Source organism: Mustelus asterias, chromosome 13 (assembly GCF_964213995.1).
Source record: "Mustelus asterias chromosome 13, sMusAst1.hap1.1, whole genome shotgun sequence".
Lineage (NCBI taxonomy): Eukaryota > Metazoa > Chordata > Chondrichthyes > Carcharhiniformes > Triakidae > Mustelus > Mustelus asterias.
Genome location: NC_135813.1, coordinates 12040658 through 12065612, shown reverse-complemented (window position 1 = coordinate 12065612; position 24955 = coordinate 12040658). Strand labels below are relative to the sequence as shown.

The following is a 24955-nucleotide window of genomic DNA, read 5'->3' as shown; positions in this document are numbered from 1 at the left end:
GGATGAGAAAAATATCAGCCATGATTGAATGGTGGAGCAGACTCGATGGGCCGAGTGGCCTAATTCTGCTCCTATGTCTTATGGTCTTAATCCAACCCAGCTAATTATCCCTCATCAGTTATCCCTCGATCAACAGCAAAGTGATGGAAATGGGTGTTGACAGCACTATCAAGGGGCACTTACACAACAATAACTTGCTCATGCATGCTTAGTTTGGGTTCCACCAGGATTGTTCAGCTCCTGATCTCATAATAGCATGGTCTAAACACGGGCAAAAGAGCTAAAGTCAAGAGAGTTGCCCTTGACATCAAGGCAATGTTTGACCGAGTGTGACATCAAGGAGCCTTAGCACAACAGGACTCAATGGGAATTGAGGGAAAGCTCTCCATTGGCTGGAGTCATATTTACCACAAAGGAAGATGGTTGTGATTGTTGAAGATCAGTCATCTCAGTCTGAGAGCATCACTACAGTTCCTCAGGGTAATGTCTTAGGCTAATTTTCAGCTGCTTCATCAATTACCTTTCCTCCATCATAAGGTTGCATAATATTCAGTACCATTTGCAATTCCTCACTTACTGAAGCACTCGGTGTCCACATGCAGCAAGATCTGGACAACGTTCAGCCTTGCACTGATAAATAGCAAGTTACCTTTGTGCCATTAAATGCCAGGCAGCAAGCATCTCCAACAAGAGAGAATCTAACCATCTCCTCTAGACATTCAATGACATTAACATCTATGAATTCTCCACTAGTAAGATCCTGAGGGTTACTATTGACCAGAAACTGAACTGGACCATATAAATACTGTGGCTACAAGAGCAGGTCAAAGGCTGGGAAATTTGTTAGTAACTCACCTCCTGACTCCCCAAAAGCCTGTTCATCATCTACAAGGCACAAGTCAAGAATGTAATGGAATATTCTCTACTTGCCTGGATGAATACAGCTCCAGCAACACTCAAGAAGCTCGACACCATCCAGGACAAAATAGCTTGCTTGATTGGCACCCCATCCACGACTTAAACATTCAGTCCCTCCACCACAGATGCCAAGTGGCAGCAGTGTGGACCATCTACAAGATGCACTGCAGCAACTTGCTTAGGCTCCTTTGACAACACCTTCCAAACCTGCAACCTTTGCTACCTAGAAGGATAAGGGCAGCAGATACCTGGAAACACCACCACCTGCAAGTTCCCCTCCAAGTCGCACACCCCATGCTGACCCTAGAAATATATCACCATCCCTTCACCGTCACTAGGTTAAAGTCCTGGAATTCCCTCTCTAACAGCACAGTGGATGTACCTACACCACATGGACTGCAGCGGTTCAAGAAGGCGGCTCACCACTACCTTCTCAAGGGCAATTAGGGATGGGCAATAAATGCTGGCCAAGTCAGCGACACCCACATCCCATGGACAAATACAAAACCATGAGAGGTCCTAGGGCACTATTATTAAGACGAACGGGGTGGGGAGAGGAGTTATCTGCGGTGTGCTAATCAATACCTATCTCTCAGTCAACACCACAAAGCAGAATTTCATTGTTGTTTTTGGGAACTTGCCACACTTCCTACAACAGTGACTACATTTCAAAAACACTGCATTGGCTGTTCTGTGCTTTGGGATATCTGGGCCTGAATTCATGGTGTTTGGTGTGATAGATGCTAAATAAATGCCAGTTATTTTTTAATGTTCTGATCTCAGTTGGGATAGGAGTAATGGTTGGTTGGTTGGTTGTTGAGTAAGCCTCGATGCCGCTGGCCTAGAGAGGGAAGAAGAATTGAGCCCTGGTTCCTGTTCTTGATCATTACCCAACAACTACTGTGGAAGGTGCCGGAATGTGAGCTTCAGCTGAGGATTGTGCTTAGCTGCAAAGACCTTCCCACCAACATGTAGGGCAAGATTCTCCGGCCTCTCAGCCGCGTGTTTCCCGCCGTCGGGAGGTGGCGCCTGTTTGCTAGTTACATCTCTGGTCCCGCTGCTGTCAATGGGAATTCCCATTGACTTCACCCCACGCTCGCGGGAAACCCACAGGCAGGGGTGCGCTGCCGGCGGGACCGGAGAATCCCGCCAGTGTGAACTGCCGAAGAATTCCGGCCGTAATGTCCAGGGTCACACAGAATGGCCACTGGGGAGGAAGGCTGTCTCAGTGAGAAACACTCCAAGCTCTTCAACCTGAAGGCTGTGGGACCAAACCCACAGAACCTTAGCTGACATGTCAGTGCAGTACTGAGGGAGGGCTAAACTGTTGTAGGTGCTAAATTTTGAATGAGATGTTAAACTAAGGCCTCATCTACTCTTCCAATTGGACAGCACCATTTTGAAGAAGGGCAAGGGTGTTCACCCTGGTGTCCGTGCCAATATTTATCCCTCAGCCAACAGCTACAAACTACTTGTTCATTAACACATTATTGTTTCTGGGTTATACTGTGTGGCCACTTCCAATTGACCCTTGGCTGCTTTCCCTGCTCCCCATGGCAACTGCCCATCGCACCCCTTGGCTGCTTCCCCTCCCGCCCCACAGCCGCTGCCTCTACTGCCCGATTACTGCTGCCTATCTTGCTCTGTCGTCCACTCTCTTCCTCACTTTTACCCTGGCCTGGATCTTTGAGGACTTACATTCCTGTTGTTTCCAGCTTGACCAATCAGAGGCCGGCTTCTCACTGTTTGATAGCTCATAGGCTCACTAGTGAGCCAATGAGCAGCTAATGCAGGAAGGTACTAGCCATTGATTGGACAAGCAGCTCTATACATTTTATCTCAGCCTGGCCTGCCATCTGGATTTTTCCAATGGAACGCCAGTTCTGTGGAGCCCGGTTTGGGAAACCCTGCCTGCTATGCCCTTACAGAAGCCTTGTTTCTCTCAGCTGCCTCCCCCATACTGGAATCCAAAAGCACAAAACGGAATTGGGCAGGTTTACTACTGACCAATATTGTTACAAGCTTTCAGCAATCTCCGGAAACCACACAAACATCTGGCAACGCTGTGTGTGAAAGTTAGTTCTGTCACCACGTCTTGGCAGCTATTCTGTTGCGACATCCATCGTCATGAGTTTTGGGTAGGGCAGGGTTAAGTTCAGGACAGGGAAAGACGAAGGCAGAGGGTGAGTGCTGGTGGCAAAAGAAAAAATAATTCCAATATCATTTTGAATCAGTTTCGATTCCCTCACTTATGAGATCTGAATGAGCCAAGTACTTGGATACGCCCGCCAATGGATATTCATAGAAACCCTACAGTGCAGAAGGAAGCCATTCGGCCCATCGAGTCTGCACCAACAATACCTAGGCTCTATCCTGTAACCCCACATATTACATCACTAATCCCTCTAACCTACGCATCCCGGGATGTGCAGGTTACGTGGATTGGCCATGCTAAATTGCCCCTTAGAATCCCAAGAAATGTAGGTTAGGGGGATTAGTGGGGTAAATACATGTGGTTACGGGGATAGGGCAGGGGAGAGAGCCTGGGTAAAATGCTCTGTCAGAAAAGTCGATGCAGACTCAATGGGCCGAATGACTTCCTTCTGCACTGTAAGGATTCTATGACTCTATGATATAATATCAGGTTGCTGTTTCTGGCACCTCACTGTGAGCAAAGTGGCTCTCACTATTCCAAAATTACAACAGTGACCATCCTTCAAAAGTACTCCCATGGCTGTAGTGTACTTCACGATGTCCTGAGCACTCTTTTGATCAGTTGCCCTTTACGGAGAGTCAGCAGCTTTGGTGGGGAGAGGGTGAAGTTAACAGTTTCAGTGCTAAATTTACATTTATGTGTTCAAAAAGCATTTGCATGCGACGGAAGTCTGAAAAACAGACATTCCCTTTGAGCACAGAATCTGTTTTGTGCTGATGGGTGAAGCAGCTTCCTGTCAGTGATACAAATAGCCTCCCCTTAAAAAGGGCTGATTTATAAGCTGCAAAACACAGGCTAATTTCTGAGCTTGACAAAAGAGAGAGCATTGGAAACAGACTGGTGTTGTTCGAAGACGGGAGGCTCAGATGCAAGCTCTTGCGCGGGAAGAGAATTGATAGCATCTCCCTCAGTGCTCTGTCTGTGCACGCTTACATCGAAACAATGCACAGCATCCAGCTGCTGCGAGGCCTCTCGGAGATAGCGTTCTAACCCGTATTGCTTAAATCTGGTGCAGAGCATTCATGGCCTTTGCAACATTTAATCGTGCACACCCCCCACACCCCAGCTCCCTTCTCTGCCCCAACCCGTTTCACCAAATCTTCAGTGCAAATCGAATTTCTCGTCAGATAAATGCACAGGAATCGCTTTAAAGCCACCACATCCCATTTTCTGTAGCCAACCGGAGCTGTTATGAGTGTACAATATGGGCCCACAGCCAGGATGCGGTAGTGCCTTGTCAGGTCGAGGCTCGTGTGGTTAGAAGGTGGAGGTAGCACTTCAACATGTTTTTCTTTTATTGAACAAAATTGGCTCATTTAATTAAATTCTGACATGAGCTCAGGATGTCCAAAAGTGCTTTACAGCCAATGAAGTACGTTTGAAGGGCGGCACGGTAGCACAGTGGTTAGCACTGCTGCTTCACAGCTCCAGGGACCTGGGTTCGATTCCCGGCTTGGGTCACTGTCTGTGTGGAGTTTGCACATTCTCCTCGTGTCTGCGTGGGTTTCCCCCGGGTGCTCCGGTTTCCTCCCACAGTCCAAAGATGTGTGGGTTAGGTTGATTGGCCATGCTAAAAATTGCCCCTTAGTGTCCTGAGATGTGTAGGTGAGAGGGATTAGTGGGTAAATATGTAGGGATATGGGGGGTAGGGCCTGGGTGGGATTGTGGTCGGTGCAGACTCGATGGGCCGAATGGCCTCCTTCTGCACTGTAGGGTTTCTATGATTTCTATGAAGTGTAGTCATTGTTGTGATGTTGGAAAAGTGGCAGTCAATTTGTACACAGCAAGCTCCCACAAACAGCAATGCCATGACCAGATCATCTGGCTCTGTGATGTTGATTGATGGATAAATATTGGTCAGGACAGCAGCGGTAACTTTCCTGCTCTACTATGAAATAGATGGTGTTAATATCTTGTCAAGATGCTTTGTCAAGGTTTGTTAATCACCTTGGGCTGGATTTTATGGCCTTGCCACGTAGTGGGTGGGGCTGGAAAATGCAGCAAACCATTCAATAAACCAATGATTTTGTTGGCGGCACAGTGGCACAGTGGTTAGCACAACTGTCTCACAGGCCAGGGACCCGGGTTCAATTCCAGCCTCGGGTGATTGCCTGTGTGGACTTTGCACATTCTCCCCGTGTCTGTGTGAGTTTCCTTCGGGTGCTCTGGTTTCCTCCCACAGTCCAAAGATGTGAGGGTTTGGTAGATTGGCCATGTTAATTGCCCCTTAGGATGTGTAGGTTAGGTTGATTAGCCACTGAAAATGTGCAGGGTTACGGGGATAGGGCTATTTCGGAGAGTTGGTGCAGACTCGATGGGCTGAATGGCCTTTTTCTGCACTGTAGAGATTCTATTCAAGGATTTCAGCAGGAGTGGAAAATTTCACTCACTGTTACAGTTAAGACAAACAGGTGGTGGGTGTTAATTGTCTTTGAGCACATATAAATTGGGGATAGCTGGGACATTGAGTTGTGTGGGAGGAGAGATGTGACACTGAATGTGTCAATAACCACTTTCAATAAAGAAACATTCTGCATCTTGGTTTCTGCCTCACCAACTGGCGTGGATTCTTCTAACAATGGTCTTACCTGAAAGACCAACACCTTCTCAGGACAACAGATGCCCATGTCCTGAGAAAATAAGTGGAAAGCAGATGCTGGGAGTAGGTTGCGATGGGCAGTCATGCATTTTACCAGATGCCTACCTCTCGCTTGCACTCTTGGCCTGGGAACGTGTGGAATGCCTGGCGCAGAATCCATGTACCTTCACGGGATTAATGCTGTTAAAAAATACATTTCTCTTAACTGAGGGAGGATGTCGAGGATATTGGGAGGGAGGAAATCAACGGGGAAATCAGTAAGAACAACATTCAAAAGAGAAGCAGGGCGGCCCGGTGGCACAGTGGTTAGCACAGCTGCCTCACAGGGACTGGGGTTCAATTCCTGGTTTGGGTCACTGTCTGTGCGGAGTCTGCATGTTCTCCCCGTGTCTGCGTGGGTTTCCTCCGGGTGCTCCAGTTTCCTCCCACAGTCCAAAGATGTGCTGGTTAGGGTGCATTGGCCATGGTAAATTCTCCCTCAGTGTACCCGAACAGGCGCCGGAGTGTGGCAACTAGGGGATTTTCATAGTAACTTCATTGCAGTGTTAATATAAGCCGACTTGTGACACCAGTAAATAAACTCAAATGAGGTCAACTGTTTATTTTTAAGGCACAGCAGGCATTTTGTAGGAAAAGAAAAAAACAAGAGATACTAAAAAAGGAACCTAAAAACAGCCACACTATTTCTGATACAGCAGAACTAGATAGAGTCTTGTATGCAAATAAATTTGTGATTGAATTCAAATCTGGTAAGATATATGGACAGATGTGGTGGAATGTGTATTTCAGCTGCCTAAATTGCAAATGTACATTCAGATCCCAATTAAACATTAAAAAAAACAAAACTACAGAGATTGAGAAAGAAAATCAGAAATAGGCAGACCAAGGAAAAGATAGAAAGAGACAGGCAGATGAAATGAGGCAGATACAACGACCGAGGTATCAGAGAGAGAAATAGACAGAAAAATAGACAGAAAGTGAACAAAAACAAAGGAGAGGGAGAGATAAGCGTAGAAACAGACAGAGAATAACCAAGAGATAAAAAATCAGAAAAAGGACGAGATCGAGGTTAATAGCAAAGGATTGATGCATGATTGAGATTCATTGAATCATAAAATCCCTACAGTGCAGAAGGAGCCATTTGGTCCATCGAGCCTGTATTGACAACAATCCCACCCAGACCCTATCCCCATAACCCCATGTATTTACCCCGCTATGTCCCCTGACATTTAGCATGGTCACTCAACCTAATCCACACATCTTTGGACGGTGGAAGGAAACCGGAGCGCCCAGAGGAAACCCACGCAGACACGGGGAGAATGTGCAAACTCCACCTGAGGCCGGAATTGAACCCAGGTCCCTGGCGCTGTGAGGCAGCAGTGCTAACCACTGTGCCACCGTGCCACCCACAGATTAAAATCTGTTTACTCCACTCTGGTAAGAAGTCTCACAACACCAGGTTAAAGTCCATTCTGCACAGTGATATGTTATTCCAGCTTTCTGCTGGTCTCTGAACTCAATCTTTATTATCTTTAATTTATAATGAGTATCAAAAGAAGACGTGGACCTGCTGTTACTGTCCAGTCAGACCCCTATGTGATTGTCACTCCTGCATGAACCTGGTCATCAAGACTCAGTGGGAGACCAGCTCCACCCAGTGGTTCAGTGGGTAAATACGCTACTCAGTGTGGTACGATGTTGGGTCGGGCTGGGTAGAGCAGAGAGTGAATCGGAAACTTGTTTTTTTCACTCCACCTTGATTTATTTTCCATTTGACTTCAATTCACTGTCACCTACAATTTAATGCCTCAGTAGGTTAACAGTTGGGGTGGCAGCAGGACTGAGAAAAATGATCTATCTTTCCATACAATCCCAACAGTGCAGAGGAGGCCATTTGACCCATCGAGTCTGCAGCAACTCTCTGAAAGAGAACTCTACCTGGGCCCACTCCCTGACCCTATCCCCGTAATCCTGCACATTGATCATGGCAAATCCATCTAACCTGCATATCTTTGGACGCTAAGGGGCAACTTAACATGGCCAATCCACCTAACCTGCGCATCTTTGGAGTGTGGGAGGAAACCCATGCAGACACGGGGAGAACATGCAAACTCCACACAGACAGTCACCCAAGGGTGGAATTGAACACGCGTCTCTGACACTGCGAGGCAGCAGCACTAACCACTGTGCCACCGTGCCACTACTTTTACCCAGTGATATCCGTTGAGGCCAGTCCTTACCAGGTGAGATCAGTTCAGTGAACACAGACTGGGGATCACACTTATTTCTTCCTCCAGCCTAGTTAGAGAAAAAGATCTTAATTTAAATGTGGGATGCTGATTTAAAAACGCAAAAGAACTTGCGAATATATCATGACCACATGTGCCGAAAATCTCCGTCCTCGATCCCGGCTGGGATTCTCCGGTGCTGCTGAAAGTGAATGGAGTTTTGACTGGAACACCAAATTCTCCGGCCTCACTTGCAGTGGGACGGCCACGGGTGAGAATGGAGAACCCCACCCATGATGTTCCAAAGTGCTTTACAGCCAATCATGTGTCATTTTGAAGTGTAGCTGTAGGAAACGGAGCAACAAGTTGCACACAGCAAGATCCCACCAAGAGCAATGTGATAATGAGCAGATCATTGACTTTAGTGATGTTGTTTGAGGGATAAGTATTGGCCAGGAAACCAGGGAAGATCCTCATGCTCTTCCTGGAAATGCAGCCAGGAGATCTTTTACATTCACCTGAGAGGCAGGTGGGTGGCCTTGCTTCAATGTCTCATCTCAAAGATGGCACCTCTGACAGTGACATCTCTGACAGTACAGCATCCCTCAGTGGCAGCATACATAGAAACATAGAAAATAAAAGGAGTAGGCCATTCGGCCCTTCAAGCCTGCTCCACCATTCATTTTAATCATGGCTGCCCATCAAATTTAATATCCAGATCATCTCTTCCCCACATATCCTTTAATCCCTTTAGCTCCAAGAGCTGCATCCAATTTGTTCTTGAAATCACACAACATTTTGGCCTCAACTACTTTCTGTGGTAGTGAATTCCACAGATTCACCACTCTGAAGAAATTTCTCCTCACCTCAGTCCTGAAAGGTTAATCCCTTATCTTCAAACTATGATCCCTAGTTCTGGACTCCCCCGCTATCGAGAACATTTTTTCTGAATGTACCCTGTCTAATCCTGTTCAAATTCTGTAAGTTTTTACGAGATCCCCTCTCACTCTTCTAAACTCCAGTGAATATATTCCTGATTTAGACCCGCCATCCCAGGAATCAGCCTGGTAAACCTTCTCTGAACTCCCTCTTTAGGAAGAACATCCGTCCTCAGATAAGGAGACCAAAATTGTGCACAATACTCTGGGTGTAGCCTCACCAACATGATAACATCATTAGAGTCAAACTTGAATTGGGTTCCAGGGTTTGATACTGTGAGAGAACTGAATTAGTGAGCACAGCAGAAGTCAAAACTTCGCCCAGTCACTTAGTAACCACACCCAGCTAGTTTCCCTGAAATATAAACTGCATGCCAAACATTTGACCAAAAATAGTCAAAGGGAAACCAGTGAGAAGAAAATGTTAACTATGATGTTTGTCATTTTTTTGATATATATACATAGATGTGCGTTGGCGGCAGGGGAGAAAGTAACATTTGAACCTTTGACATGCCATTGGTTGGGTTTCATAATTCCTGGGCGATGGTTCAGTGTGAGGTAGCATGCTGTTTGTAAACGTGGTGAAGTATGTCGCTGGAATGTATTTGCAGCTGTTTTGCAAGCCAGGAAATGTATTTCTGGTGATTATCTTGCTGAGGACAGCTGGTGCCCAGGGCATGAAGAAACAGAGAGAGAGATCAGCTAGATGGTGTTTGCCCCTTGGGTTTTCGCAGCTCTCTGAGCCCCGCACTCAATATTTGCAATCAAATTCCACCTCGCTTACATTCTGATGTGATTCAGACAGCGAGGAACGTTCTCCAGCTGCAGTAGGCCACGCTTCATATTGAGATTTACAATATAAAATTCATTTCAAATCTTTCCTTTGTAGGTCACGGACTCATTTTTAACATGGTCATGTGTATACATGCAGTTACATATACTGTGTGATATAAGATTCTCGGGCCTCCCAGACACATGTTTTCGGGCGGTGGTATGTGGCGTACTGTTCGCTCGCTTCTCTGGTCTTGCTGCTGTCAATGGGATTTCCCACAGAGATCACCCCACCCTGTCGTGAAACCTACGGGTGAGGGTGCGCTGCTGGCAAGACCAGAGAATTCCCCTGGCATGAACGGCTGGAGAACTCTGGCCAAGGCCCTACCTTCCCAACCTTGCCCCTTGCCTGATGTGTGGTGATCCTCGGGTTAAATCACCGCCACTCAGCTCTCCCCATTGAAGGGAGAGCGCCCTATGGTCATCCGGGATTATGGCAACTTTACCTCTACTGCTACACAAGATAATGGAATGTTGTACCCAGTAACACGTGTGTGTTGTTATTATAATAACCTATGGGACTCTTATATGTCCAGTAACATACAATGTAATATCCATTATATACAGGAGTTTTATATAACTTTCAGTAGCATGAGCGCTAATGCTGAGGAACACAATCGCTGGAATGTTACGGTTGTTCACGCCAGCGGGATTTTCCCATCCCGCTGCAGTAAACGGAGATTTGGCTGGGCGCCAAATACTCCAACCCTGATGTAGTGGGGGTGTGGCGTGAACAGCTGGTAAGAACGCACCCAATTTGTCTCATATATTAAGAGTAAACTCCTTTTAGTTCAGTATTTTAAATTTAAATTTGTTAAATTCACTGTTTAGCCGTAAACACCCTTTTTATATTGCTAGCCATATTGTGTCATTCAAACTGGTGAATAAAAAGAATAAAAGGAAATCTTGCATTTCTGTTACACCATTCACAACCAAAGGATGACCTCGGTTTAATGTTTCATTCAAAAGTTGGCACCTCCATCAGAGAAGCACTCCCTCTGTACTGCACTGGAGTGGCAAGCTAGATTTTGATGCAGGAGTTGAACCCACACTTTCTGACTTAGAGACAAGTGTGTTACCAACTGAGCCACAGTCGACACAACAATGCACTTACTTATAATTCAATTTATTCAGTGCAGGGTATGACTTTACGTTATCAGGCCATACTATAGTGGAGTGCTAAAGTCAGCAACACACCTACCACCCATCCAATTTACTTGGTATAAAAAGAAGTGCAATATACATATTCATCCCAAAATGTGTGGTTGTAATTTCTACAAAAAATGTTGTAAGTCAAACTCCAAAGATCATAGAATCATAGAATCCCTACAGTGCAAAAGGAGGCCATTCAGCCCATCGAGCCTGCACCGACAACAATCCCGCCCAGGCCCTATCCCCATAACCCCATTTATTTATCCTGCTAATCCCCCTGACACCAAGGGGCAATTTAGCATGACCAATCAACCTAATGTGGCAAAGCGGCACAGTAGATGGTTAGCACTGCTGCCTCACAGCGCCAGGGACCTGGGCTCAATTCCTGGCTTGGGTCACTGTCTGTGTGGAGTTTGTACATTCTCCCTGGGTCTGCGTGGCTTTTCTTTGGGTGCTCTGGTTTCCTCCCACAGTCCAAAGGTCTGTAGGTTAGGTGGATTGGCCGTGCTAAATTGCATCTTAGTGTCAGGGGGATGAGCTAGGGTAAATGCATGGGTTATGGGGATAGGGCCTGGGTGGGATTGTAGTCAGTGCAAACTCGATGGGCCGAATGGCCTCCGGCTGCACTGTAGGATTCTAACCAGCACATCTCTGGACTGTGGGAGGAAACCGGAGCACCTGAAGGAAACCCATGTAGACACGAGGAGAATGTGCAAACTCCTCACAGACTGTCACCCGAAACTGGAGTTGAACCCGGATCCCTGGCACTGTGAGGCAGCAGTGCTAACCACTGTGCCACCATGCTGTGCAGGTTAGGTGGACTCGCCATGCTAAATTGACCATTAGTGTCAATTTGCATTAGCAGGGTAAATGGGGAGGCAGTGGCGTAGTGCTATTGTCACTGGGCCAGTAATCCAGAGAACCAGAATCTATCAACCTCTGCCGTGAACATAGAACAGTACAGCACAGAACAGGCCCTTCGGCCCACGATGTTGTGCCGAGCTTTATCTGAAACCAAGATCAAGCTATCCCACTCCCTATCATCCTGGTGTGCTCCATGTGTCTATCCAATAACCGCTTAAATGTTCCTAAAGTGTCTGACTCCACTATCACTGCAGGCAGTCCATTCCACACCCCAACCACTCTCTGCGTAAAGAACCTACCTCTGATATCCTTCCTATATCTCCCACCACGAACCCTATAGTTATGCCCCCTTGTAATAGCTCCATCCACCCGAGGAAATAGTCTTTGAACATATTCAGTAACTGTGCCTCCACTGCCCTTGGGGTAGAGAATACCAAAGATTTGCCATCCTCTGACTGAAGAAATTCCTCCTCATCTCGGTTCTAAATGACCTAGCCTCTTATTCTGTGACCCCTGGTTCGAGACCCTCCCCAGCCAGGAGAAACATCTTTACTGCATCTACCGTGTTGAGTCCTGTAGGAATTGTGTATGCTTCAATGAGATCACCTCTCATTCTTCTAAACTCTAACGAATACAGGCCTAGTCTCCTCAATCATTCCTCACAGGACAATCCAGTCATCCCCTGGATTAGGCTGCTCTTACAAATGATTGGTGAAAGAAGCAATGTTGACATGAAGAAAAACTTATTTTTATGCAGGGAGTGAATCAGATCTGAATGCACTGCTTGAGAGTGTGGTAGAGGCAACTTCAATCATAACTCTCACTGGAGAACCGGATAACTCAGGGAAAGAAATTTGTAGGGGAAAAGGTGATGGAGCGGACTGGCTGAGTGTTTCTTTCAGAGAGCCAGCATGGGACATGACAGGCTGAATGGCCTCCATCTGGGCTGAAACCATTTCTACACAGTTGGTGACTACACTTTCAAAAGTACTTAATTGGCTGTAAAGGGCTTTAAGACATCACAAGAGCATCAAAGGTGCTATCGAAATGTAGGTCTTTCTGTTTTTTATCATTTTAACCTATCACGAGAAAATATGCGACAATATCCAGGAGTAATTTGCCATCAATTCTTCCTTCCCCTGGTGGGTAAAAGTATTCTCATCCTCCTGTGTCCACAGATGTTTGACTGCTGCTCACAGGGGACCCTGCCAGGGTTAATGAGAACAGGCTGGGAAAGCTCCAACCTTGTCACTGAATCCTGCACAAAAAAATGTAGATTTCCATGCAGCCTTACAACTTTAACCTCAAAGCCACTGAGGAGCCCGTGATTAGAAGCAAACACAACATCGTTCCCAAACTACATCATTTCTATTAAACAGGGGTCCCAGAGACTGATTGTTATTTTAAGATGTCATTAAGTCATTGCATAGACCACTAAACTGTACCAGGCATCTCATAATCAACCACATGCTTGTTCGGAATGTGATCCAGAAATAGCTGAGAGCGTTTGAATACTCCAGGCTCCCAAACAACTGAACTCTCAGACCCTGGGAACTTCTCAACTTTCTCTTCTCCCCCTCAACTATAGACGGTTCTCACTGGCTAATTAATACATCCCCTGACCTCCCTCTAGCCCCGAGTGGCGTGTCAGAATCTCAAATACACAGAGGACATCACAGCTGCCAATAAAACCTCACCATTGCTTTTTTGGAAATTTAATGAGGGATGGAAATTTCAGAAGTGATTTGGGGGTTGGGGCGGATGGGGGGTGGCCGGGGGGGTGTGGGGGGGGGGGGGGGGGGGGGATACGGGGGTTTGGCGCTGTCGTTTGCCTTTGTGGTTCCCGGGCTAAGGAGGGGCGAAAGGTCAACTTCGGGCTCCCTACTCTTGAGGGTGAGCCAGTGACCCTCTGCAGGGCAAGATGGCCGGGCACCTTCCACATTTAAACAGCTGGCCCGGCCTTGCTTGAATAAAAGCAAAATAATGCAGATGCTGGAAACCTGAAATAAAAAAAGAAACAGGAAATGCTGGATAAACTCAGCAGGTCTGGCAGCCTCTGTGGAGAAAGAAACAGAGTTGACGTTTCAAGTCCATATGTGTGGGGCGGCAAGGTGGCACAGTGGTTGGCACTGCTGCCTCGCAGCTCCAGGGACCTGGGTTTGATTCTCTGCTTGGGTCACTGTCTGTGTGGAGTCTGTACGTTCTCCTGGTATCTGCGTGGGTTTCCTCCGGGCGCTCCGGTTTCCTCTCACAGTCCAAAGATGTGCGGATTGGGTTGATTGGCCACACTAAATTTCCTCTTAGTGTCCAAGGATGTGTATGTTAGAGGGATTAGCAGGGTAAATACGTGGGGTTTAAGGAAAAAGGACTGAGTGGGGTTGTTGTCAGTGCAGACTCGATGGGCCAAATGGCCACCTTCTGCACTGTAGGGTTTCTATGATTCTATTACTCTTCTTCAGCAGAAGGGTCAATGGACTCGGGACATGGATGGGATTCTCCAGCCTCCCAGCCGTGTGTTTCTCAGCGATGGGAGGCGGCGTGCCGTTCACTGACGGCAGAATTTTCCAGTCCCGCTGCTCACAATGGAATTTCCCACTGATCCCACCCCACCGGAAAACCCGCAGCAGGGATGTGCTGCCAACAGGGCCAGAGAAACAGCTGGGGAAGACAGGCCGTTACCTCAGTTTCTCTCTCTACAGAAGCTGCCAGGCTGGGCTGAGTTTTTCCAGCATTTTCTGTTTTTAATTAAGGCTGGTTTTGCTGTTCAGGCAAAGAATGATCACTTGAGGGGAAGATGTTGGAAACCAGTGAAAGCCCGCAGAACTCTTACCCCACTGCGTGCTGTCGGCTATTAAATTGCGCTTGCAAACAGTAGGTTAGCAACCGGTGCTGGGGATTCTGCCTCGCAATGTGAACAGACTGAATTCTATGTTGGAATGTAACCAATGATAACATTAGATCTGTTTTAGTGTGGCCAATGGTAACAAGCGGTAAGGGTCAGCTGACCCAGCAAACTATGTAACCAATGACAAAATGATGTGGTAATCAGCTGACTCAGTATAAATAAGAATCTGTTGGGAATTGAGGGAGCTTGGAATGGCCCAGGGTGATGCCTCAAGTGTTGGAGTAATGAAGTATTGTTATTAAACCTTTTTCTTTGATTTATAAGTTGGAGTAAGTTTTGTTTTGTTTTATTGCCTACACCTAAAGAGTTCCTTCTGGAGGATCAACATTCTATAGCACTGGCACCCCCAGCACACTGCAGAACTACCCCCATTTAAAGAGTAAGAAGTCTTACAACACCAAGTTAAAGTCCAACAAGTTTATTTGGAATCATGAGCTTTCGGAGCGCTGCTCCTTCATCAGGGGAGTCACTCTCACCTGCTGTGGGTCTGGAGTCACACTTTAATACTTTAACCTGGTGTTGTGAGACTTCTTACTGTGCTTACCCCAGTCCAACGCCGGCAACTCCACTCCTTTTAAAGAGGCTGCAGAAAATGGAAAGGCCATTGATAACAGGGTCACTTCGCTTTGGACTTTTGCTTTTTATAACATTAAAATTAGGTTGGAAATGTACAAAATTACACGATATACCTTCCACTCTCCCTCAACAGATTGTTCCAGGTCATAGTTTCTGGACTTGAGATCTGCTGTTACTGGGCAAAACGGTGACAGCTTGAGATTGATATTATTTTAAAATTCAATTTATTTATTATTCTGAGGGGTCCAGACTCACTGGGGATGGACTGCTACAGATCCTGTAAGGGATAAAACCACAGGCAGATCTGGAGAGACTGTTCAACAAGCAACTTAAGGGGCCCCAGTGTTAAAGGGACAGCTCTGTCTGAAATGAGTTTCATTAACAAGGAAGGAACTCATTCGTTCAAAACACTCCTCAATTTTTATTTTGGAATCAACTTTCTTTAAAAAAACAAGTTCCGTCATTTTTAAAAGTTTATTCTTTCACACGATGTGGGCATCGCTGGCTGGGCTGGCATTTGTTGCCCATTCCTAATTGCCCATTGAACTGAGTGGCTTGCTCGGTCATTTCAGAGGGCAGTTAAGAGTCAACCACATTGCTGTGGGTCTGGAGTCACATGTAGGCCAGACCAAGTATGGATGGCAAATTTACTAAAGGGCATTAGCGAACCAGATTGGTTTTTAGGATAATTGATGATGGTTTCATCGTTACTGAGACTAGTTTTCAATTCCAGATTTTATTAATTGGGTTTAAATTTCACCAGCTGCGGTGGTGGGATTTGAACCCGTGTCCCCCAGAGAATTAGCCTGGGCCTCTGCATTGCTAGTCCAGTGACATTAAATCATCTTCCCCCATTTACTTAAGGATTGTCCTGGGTTTTGCTTGGGGCAGAGGGGGAGGGGGCCAGTTGATGGTGAACCCTCAGTGGTTGCTGTCATTCTCCCTCTGATACTAATACTAACATCAGAAGGCCAGGCCAGGTACGTGCAGGTTAGTGTGGAAATCATGGGGTTGCAGTCTGTCACTCAGGGTGAGGGTGTAACTCTGACACAGACGGTGCGATGGTCTTCCCATCCCCCCCACATCACCGTCTGAAACCCCTTCAAAAGTTACACCTTGTTCAATCATGTGCAACTGGGATTTTATGGGAGATGTAATTAATAAAATTTGACGAACAACAAAATTGGCTCTAAGAAAGATATATTTACAATCATGGAGGACTTTTAAATAATTAATTAGCAGATGTTTTAAATGCCCTTTATATAGTAATTTTAAAAATGTTTTTCTCATTTTAGCTTCCACCTTTATCCCATGTGCAAATCTCAATTGTTAATTTGCTCTATATAAAAATTTCGGAAAATGATTGTATTTTCATGCTTTTAGTTTCCTGTTTGGGGGGGAAGGTGGTAGGGGAGGGCTCTTTTAAATTTAATTAATGTGATTGGCTGCTCGGACAGCCTGATGCCAGCCCCACGCTAGGAATTCTCCATAAAGCGCACCGCAGTCAGCAAGATCGCTCGTGAGTATCATCGGGAAAATGCAAGAAGGTCCTGTTTACATTATTCTTTTTCACGGGGTGTGGGCGTCGCTGGCTGGGCGGCACTTGTTGCCATCCCTAATTGCCCTTGAACTGAGTGGCTTGCGAGGCTTCAGAGGAGCGGTTAAGAGTCAACCACATTGCTGTGGGTCTGGAGTCAACACGTTGGCCAGACTGGGCAAGAATGGCAGATTTCCTTCCCTAAAGCAACCAGATGGGTTTTTCCAACAACAGATGACAGTTGTCATGGTCACCTTTACTATATCCCAGATTTTATGAATTGAATTTGAATTCCACCAGCTGCCATCGTTGGATTTGAACCCATGTCAGTAACTCGCCTGGACCTCTGGATTATTAGTCCAGTGAAAAAACTGCTTGCTCCCCCACCATTTGGATTGACTACATGCTAATGTATGGGGACCTGCTGAAGGAGGTGACTGAAGGAAGATTAGAGAGGGGGAAATAAGAGAATGATGATGTTAGACAATTTTAAATTGAAAATGGGAGGCTGTTAGGAGCAGCCGAAGCTGAAAGTGCAAGGTGAAGTGTGGAAAAATGAAAGATCTGCCCTTTGATCACTACTGCAATCTGTTACAATATCACTGCACTGTGATAGAGGTGAAATTTTCATCAAGGAAGGAGGGATCAAGGGATGTGGGGAGGAGGGGGGATCAGGAGATCAGCCATGATCAAAATGAATGGCGGAGCTGGCTCGAAGGGCTGAATGGCCTACTCCTGCTTCTAGTTTCTATGACTGACCGCAAACTCTGGGCCATTATCACTTTGAGCGATAATGTAATGGGGTGTTATGGAATGATCTGACGATCGTACACCTATCTCAGTTTTCAGTTCATAGAATCCTACAGTGCAGACAGAGGCCATTCAGCCCATCGGGGGGGACGTGCAGACTCCGCACAGACAGTGACCCAAGCTGGGAATTGAACCCTGGTCCCTGTCGCTGTGAGGCAGCAGTGCCAACCACCGTGCCATCCCTGACTTCAATGGGAATGTAAATCGGAAGGGTGCGTATTGAGCAGATAGTCTGATATGATGCCCAGTGTTGAAATAAAACATCGCCCATGTCCTTCCAGTAAAGAGAGCAGAGAGCAATAAATAGCGAGAAGCTGCATGGGTTTTTCTGCCTCTGTAGTACTGAGGTGCTAAGGAGAAATTGTAGCACCCTCATCGCCACTCGGGCTGAGGTTAGCAAAGTTCAGATACTGCCATCGGCTAGGTGTGGTTCCTCGCCCTGTTTTGCAGTTGAGCTGCTCAAAGCCACTGAAAAGAAGATAACTTTCGGTATGGCCAAAAAGATCCCCTGTGGATCCAATTTCTCTTACAATTATTTCCAAACTACAAATTTATTTATTTTACTGTAGCGCTGCTTCATTTACTGGGTACTGCTCCTTGAAGCATGCATGAGTTGATATGTCTGCTCCAGATGATGAGCTCACTTATACATTCTCAAGATGCAGGTGTCACGCTGACACAGTGGTCAGCATTGCTGCCTCACAGCGCCAGGGACCCGGGTTCAATTCCAGCCTTGGGTGACAGTGTGGAGTTTGCACATTCTCCCCGTGTTTGCGTGGGTTTCCTCTGGTTTCCTCCCACACTCCAAAGATGTGCAGGTTAAGTGGATTGGCCATGATAAATTGTCCCAAGATGTATAGGTTAGGGGGATTAGCGGGGTAAATTTGATTTGATTTATCATTGTCACATGTATTAACATACAGTGAAAAGTATTGTTTCTTGCGCACTATACAGACAAAACATACCGTTCATAGAGAAGGAAACGAGAGAGTGCAGAATGTAGTGTTACAGTCATAGCTAGGGTGTAGAGAAAGATCAACTTAATGTAAGGTAAGTCCATTCAAAAGTCTGACAGCAGCAAGGAAGAAGCTGTTCTTGAGTCGGTTGGTACGTGACCTCAGACTTTTGTATCTTTTTCCCGAAGGAAGAAGGCGGAAGAGAGAATGTCCGGGGTGTGTGGGGTCCTTAATTATGCTGGCTGCTCTGGCAAGGCAGCGGGAAGTGTAGACAGAGTCAATGGAGGCTGCTTTAAGTGATGGATTGGGCTACATTCACGACCTTTTGTAGTTCCTTGCGGTCTTGGGCAGAGCAGGAGCCATACCAAGCTGTGATACAACCAGAAAGAATGCTTCCTATGGTGCATCTGTAAAAGTTGGTGAGCGTCGAAGCTGACATGCCAAATTTCCTTAGTCTTCTGAGAAATATGTGGGGGCACAGGGACAGGGCCTGGGTAAGATACTCTGTCGGAGAGTGGGGGCAGACTCGATGGGATGAATGGCTTCCTTCTGCACTATAGAGATTCTATGAGGTAATTTGAACTGTTCCAGGCGTGATAGGATCGGCAGGCAAGCAATGCAATTGCCATTCTCTGACCAGCCACAAGGAGGGTCAAGTGAGTCAAAGAAACATATTTCAATAAAACATTAAAAAAATATGCAGCAGATGTTTCAGCATCTGAAAAGAGATTAAAGAGGCCATTCATCTGTAACTTAAATGTGAAACACATTTCCCCCTTTTGTCTGTTAACAGGCCCTTATTGAACTTTTCAATTTTTATTAGCAGTAAGATACCGTTAGAAGATTAGCACGAGATTTCTTGTTACGAGTTTTGTTCCTGTGTTGAGTTTTATGGACTGAGTGTTCTGCTGCTGTGGAACGCTTGCCTGCTGACACAGGTTTAGATTGTGGCTTCTCCCGCTTCCCTCCCCCCTCCAATGGCAACTCTTCATGGATGGATCTAGTGACGTGGGAGGGAGCTGAGCCTCAGCAACTCATTATACTGAACCGAACCATTTCCCCCTCCATGAACAGCTCAGCGGCACGGTGGCACAGTGGTTAGCACTGCTGCCTCACAGCGCCAGGGATGTGGGTTCAATTCCAGCCTTGAGTCACTGTCTATGTGGAGTTTGTATGTTTTACCCGTGTCTGCGTGGGTTTCCTTCGGGTGCTCCGGTTTCCTCCTACAGTCCAAAGATGTGCGGGCTAGGTGGACTGGCCATGCTAAATTGTCCCTTAGTGTCCCAAGATGTCCCAATAAATTAGATGGATTAGCCATGGGAAATGTGTGGGGTTACAGGGATAGTTCAGGGGAAGAGGGCTTGTGTCAGATACTCTGTCAGAGATTCAGTGCAGACTTGATGGGCTAAATGGCCTCTTCTGCACTGTCGGAACTCTATGAGCATATCAGAGTTCAAACACTTGCGGAACTAATGGACAAGTTCCCTCCAAGGTTCTATATTCTTTTACTATACATGTATCTTTTAAATCTTTTGGGGATGTGGGCTGCACTGGCAAGGCAGCTTTTATTACCCATCCTGAGGTGTTCTGAGAATGCATGATTCAACCGCACTGTGTCAGACTGGAGTCCTGGGTAGGACAGACCAGTTAGCAACTCATGTTCTGAAGAACATTAGTTATGCAAGTTGGATTTGGTTACAACATCCAGAAGCTTTCGTTTTCTGATGCTTGTCCACATCTTGTCGGATTTTTATTGAACTCAATTTAAGAAAAGGCCATTCATCTTTTAGTTCAGGTTAAATTAAGATTGAGGACAAAGACCTTTGGGTTTCAAGGCAATGGGATGAACATGGGAACACCTTGACATGGTGAACTACTGCTTGCTTGTTCAGTGCCATTAACGTTAGGCTACAATACTCCAAATCTGTACTGGGTTCCTTGTGGTGCGTTTGCTTCCCATACCAGTTAGGCTGCTAACGTTCTGGGATATCTTATGATCCTTCAGATAGACGTTTTCTAGACAAAGGAGTCAAAGGTTATGGGGGGTAGATGGGAATGGAGTTGAGATCATAACCAGAGCAGCCGTGATTATCAAATGCAGAGCATTCTCAAAAGGCTGAAATGATTTACTCCTGATTCCTACATTCCTAAATCAGAGCTCATAACTGAAAATTCCTAACTAAACATTTAGGAATATATTCCATTGTTTACCTTTTAGCCCACAAGTTTCCCCACTTTTTCCTCTGATATAACAATAACTACACTTTAAAAGTACTTGACTCGCTGTAAAGCACTTTGAGACCATCTCGAGAAGCTATATAAATGCAAATCTTTCTGTCGTTTTGCCTAAGAGACTGAAGTCTCACACAGTAGTAGCCAAAGACATTTGCCACATTGCTACAGGAAATCCTGGAGATAAGTCACCAGTGAATATCTTGACCTGTGTTAAGCAGGAATTGAGGACGAACATTCAAACACTGGGGTGTAGCTCGTGCTTCAGAGGAGCAGTGCCTACCCGGGGAGCTTTGGAGAAAGATGTTCTTGTTTGCAGAGGAGAGATATGACTTGTCAGTGGCATCCCAGTAAAATCCCACCCTCAGACATGACCTGCAGATGAGGACACCAACCTTCCAGCTTCATATTCTTGGGATGACAGGTCTGTCATAGGAGGAGAGACGAGGTCGGTTAGGATTATATTCACTGGAGTTTAGAAGAGTGAGAGGGGATCTCATAGAAACTTGGAAAATTCTAACAGGGTTAGAGAGGGTAGATTCTGAAAGAATGTTCCCAATGGTGGGGGAGTCCTGAACTAGGGTCAGAGTTTGAGGATTAGGGGTAAACCTTTTAGGACTGAGGTGAGGAGAAATTTCTTCACCCAAAGGGTGGTGAATGTGTGGAATTTGCTACCACAGAATGTAGTTGAGGCCGAAACATTGTCTGATTTCAAGAAGAAATTAGATATAGCTCTTGGGGTTAAAAGGATATGGGGGGGAAGGGGGGAATCAGGATATTGAATTTGATGATCAGCCATGATCAAAATGAATGGCGAAGCAGGCTCGAAGGGCCGAATGGCCTACTCCTGCTTCTAGTTTCTATGTTTCTATAGACTACCGCCAAAATTCTATCGCCTCGCCCGCCATGGAATCAGAGCGGGTGAGGGGTGGACAACAGAAATGCCCGTTGACCTCAGTCGGGAATTTTCGGTCTTGTTCGAGCAAGGCCGTAAAATCCCACCCCAAATGTTTCCTCTTATTGGGCAATCTCGAACAAGAGGTCACAGGTGTAGGTCGAGAGGCGGTAGATTAAAAACTGAGATGAGGAGGAACTACGTCTCGCAGAGGGTGGTGAATTTGTGGAACTCGCTGCCCCATAGCGCGGTGGAGTCTGAATCATTGCATGGTTTCAAGAAGGACATAGATATGAAAAAAGGGATGTGGGGAACAGGTGGGGAGGTGGATTTGAGACCAGGGAGAGATCAGCCATGATCTGATGGAATGGCGGAGCAGGCTCGAAGGGCTGAATTTGCCTCCTTCTGCTCCTAATTCCTATGTTCCTAATTCCTATGTTTCTATGTTCATCCCATTGCCTTGATACCCAAAGCTCTTTGTCCTCAATCTTACTTTAGCCTGAACTAAAAGGTGAAATGTTAAAGCGATACCAGCTTCAAATGAGATCAGAGACTGGAAGAAATGCACATTCCCTCTCTCAATCCCACACCCCTCAAGCTGAGGAGTGAGCACAGAATAGACTTTGAACAAAAATATTTCTTTTGATGAATATGTGGTTGGGAAAGACATGAACAGACTCAGCTGATCAAACTCTTTATGGGTCATGATAGTTCCTCTAGCTGCTGAAGTGGGGCCTGGAGAATGTTAGTGGTAGACAAGATTTAATAATGTAAGCCCGGAATGGATGAGTATTACAGAGTAATCCAAAGACAAAACACTGAAAACCTGAAATCAGAACAGAAAATGTTGGACGTACCCTCAACAGGTCTGGAAAATCTGTGGAGTGAGAAACACAGGCTGAGATTTTCCAGATTCGCCAGGGTGGGACCCTGGCAGCGGATGCGGCAAGCCATTCAAATGTCCGTTGATTTCAATGGGACTGGAAGATTCCATTCAGAGTAAATGTTAATCATAGAAACCCTACAGTGCAGAAGGAGGCCATTCGGCCCATTGAGTCTGCACCAACCACAATCCCACCCAGGCCCTACCCCTACATATTTACCCGCTAATCCCTCTAACCTACGCATTTTAGGATTCTAAGGGGAAATTTTTACCCTGGCCAATCAACCTAACCCACACATCTTTGGATTGTGGGAGGAAACCGGAGCACCCGGAGGAAACCCACGCAGACACGAGGAGAACGTGCAAACTCCACACAGACAGTGACCCGAGCCGGGAATCGAACCCGGGACCCTGGAGCTGTGAAGCAGCAGTGCTAACCACTGTGCTACCGTGCCGCCACGGTAGGCTAAATGGTTAATGTCCTTATGTCAGGAGCCTGAAATGTTTGTCCCTCCACAGATGCTGCCAGACCTGCAGAGTATTTCCAGCATTTTCTGTTTGGTTTTTGAATATTATAGGGGGTTCAGTTGGCTGTCTTTGGGAGGAGGGATCAGGAAGTATTTATATCAGATAGAATTAGATAAGATATCCAACATGGAAACTTGCCAGTTGGCCCAAGTGATCTGTGCCACTGTTCATGTTTCACATAATCCTCCTCCAAAAACACTTCACCTCAACATATCCTGTCATTCTTTTCCCTCTTGTATATTTATCTAGCAGTGAAGTACTTTCAAAGTCTAGTTACTGCAGTAATGTAGGAAACCCAGCAGCCAACAACAAACTCCCAAAAACAGCAAAAACGAAATGGCCAGATTATCTGTTTTTAGGTGTTGGTTAAATATTGGCCACCTATACACTGGCTGAGGAAGGAGCAGGATTGATAGGCTAAATGGTTGTCTCTATATTTTCTTTGTTTTTTTTAATTAAGTGTCTTTTATTCTTTTTGTTTCAGAGTTCTTTAAGTTTAAGGGTTTTGGCAGTTTGACCAGCATTCCACGCAGTCTGTCATTGCGACGTGCTTCAGGTAGTTCAATTGATGAGAAGAAGAAACAGTTGAAAGAAAAGAACCTGGGCCTCCAGATTCACCAGGAGGTGAGTCTGGAAACAGTAGATGATTTGGAAACAATACCACGCAGCCCCAGCTATGCCCATTCAAGCGAAATGTACACCTACCTCGGTACAATGCCACGTCGCAACTCTAACAGGGCGCAGAAACCAGTCAAAACTCTCAGTACGTCAGATGGAAAGGCTATGGGGAGGGATAGACTGGGGCCTCTGCCACCAGTGCCAAACAGTGACCAGAATGAGCCATCAGAAATGCCTGCACCGACTGAGTCAGACAAGGAAGCCAAACCGGCTCAGGGAGGTCCGAGTCCCGGTTGTTCAAAGCCAATGTTCTCTGATTCTAAGCCAGAAACGTCAGCCTCCACGAACTCCTCAACGGCACTTCAAAATAAGAGTGACGAGTCCAAACCAATGGAACCGCAACTCACGGATATCCCAAGAAAATTAAATGAGCCAGAATATGAAGATGGTCAGATCAAAGCTCTTTCTGCTAAAGATGAGGCCGAACAGCTTCATCCAACAACATCTGAAACTGTCAATGGCCAAAGTGAGCTGATCGATGACAGGTATGATCTTCCAGTTAATGTCTACTCCTTCTTCTACACTCCATTTTGCACAATTAGTCTCAGAAATAACAAGAACATTGCTCTTTAACCATTTCAAATCTCTCTGATAAAACCCAACAGTTGCTTTGTTCCCTTTTTGTTGTGCATCACATCATCATTATGAGAAAGAGTTAAACTGAATCAGGACTTAATAAAAAGAGAGGCCTAGCGATAACTGCTGAGGCCTGTTGTTCTGGAGTAGCTATGTTTGATTTCTGTCCTTAGTTTGACAAATTAGTCATCAAAGAGTGCTACCCACTGAGCCACAGATAACACACTGCACCCAATCAGGTTAGGAACTGTATGCTTTGTGGAGTATGTCATCACCTCAATCTGTAGCTGTAACACCCGATCTCCTTCTCACCAGATAATTATAATTTACAGAATACTGAGAGGCCCAGATAGAGTGGACGTGGAGAGGATGTTTCCACTAGTGGGAGAGACTAGAACTCTAGGACACAATCTCAGAGTGAAGGGATGCTCCTTTAAAACTGAGATGAGGAGGAATTTCTTCAGCCAGAGGGTGGTGAATCTGTGGAACTCATTGCCACAGAGGGCTGTGGAGGCCAGGTCATTGAGTGTCTTTAAGACAGAGATAGATAGGCTCTTGATCAATAAGGGGATCAAGGGTTACGGGGAGAATGGGGATGAGAATCATATCAGCCATGATTGAATGGCGGAGCAGG

The 24955-nt window shown here is 46.0% G+C and overlaps 1 protein-coding gene across 2 annotated transcripts in view; it reads left to right on the top strand.

Annotated features, from left to right (window-relative positions):
• Window positions 1-24955, top strand: part of LOC144502433 (SH2 domain-containing protein 3C-like) — a 172335-nt gene that overhangs the window by 42242 nt on the left and 105138 nt on the right. For both annotated transcript variants that reach the window (XM_078226334.1, XM_078226335.1), the window contains exon 4: window positions 23552-24230. In XM_078226334.1, coding sequence (XP_078082460.1) covers window positions 23552-24230 — 679 coding nt within the window. The remainder of the gene's footprint in view (window positions 1-23551; window positions 24231-24955) is intronic.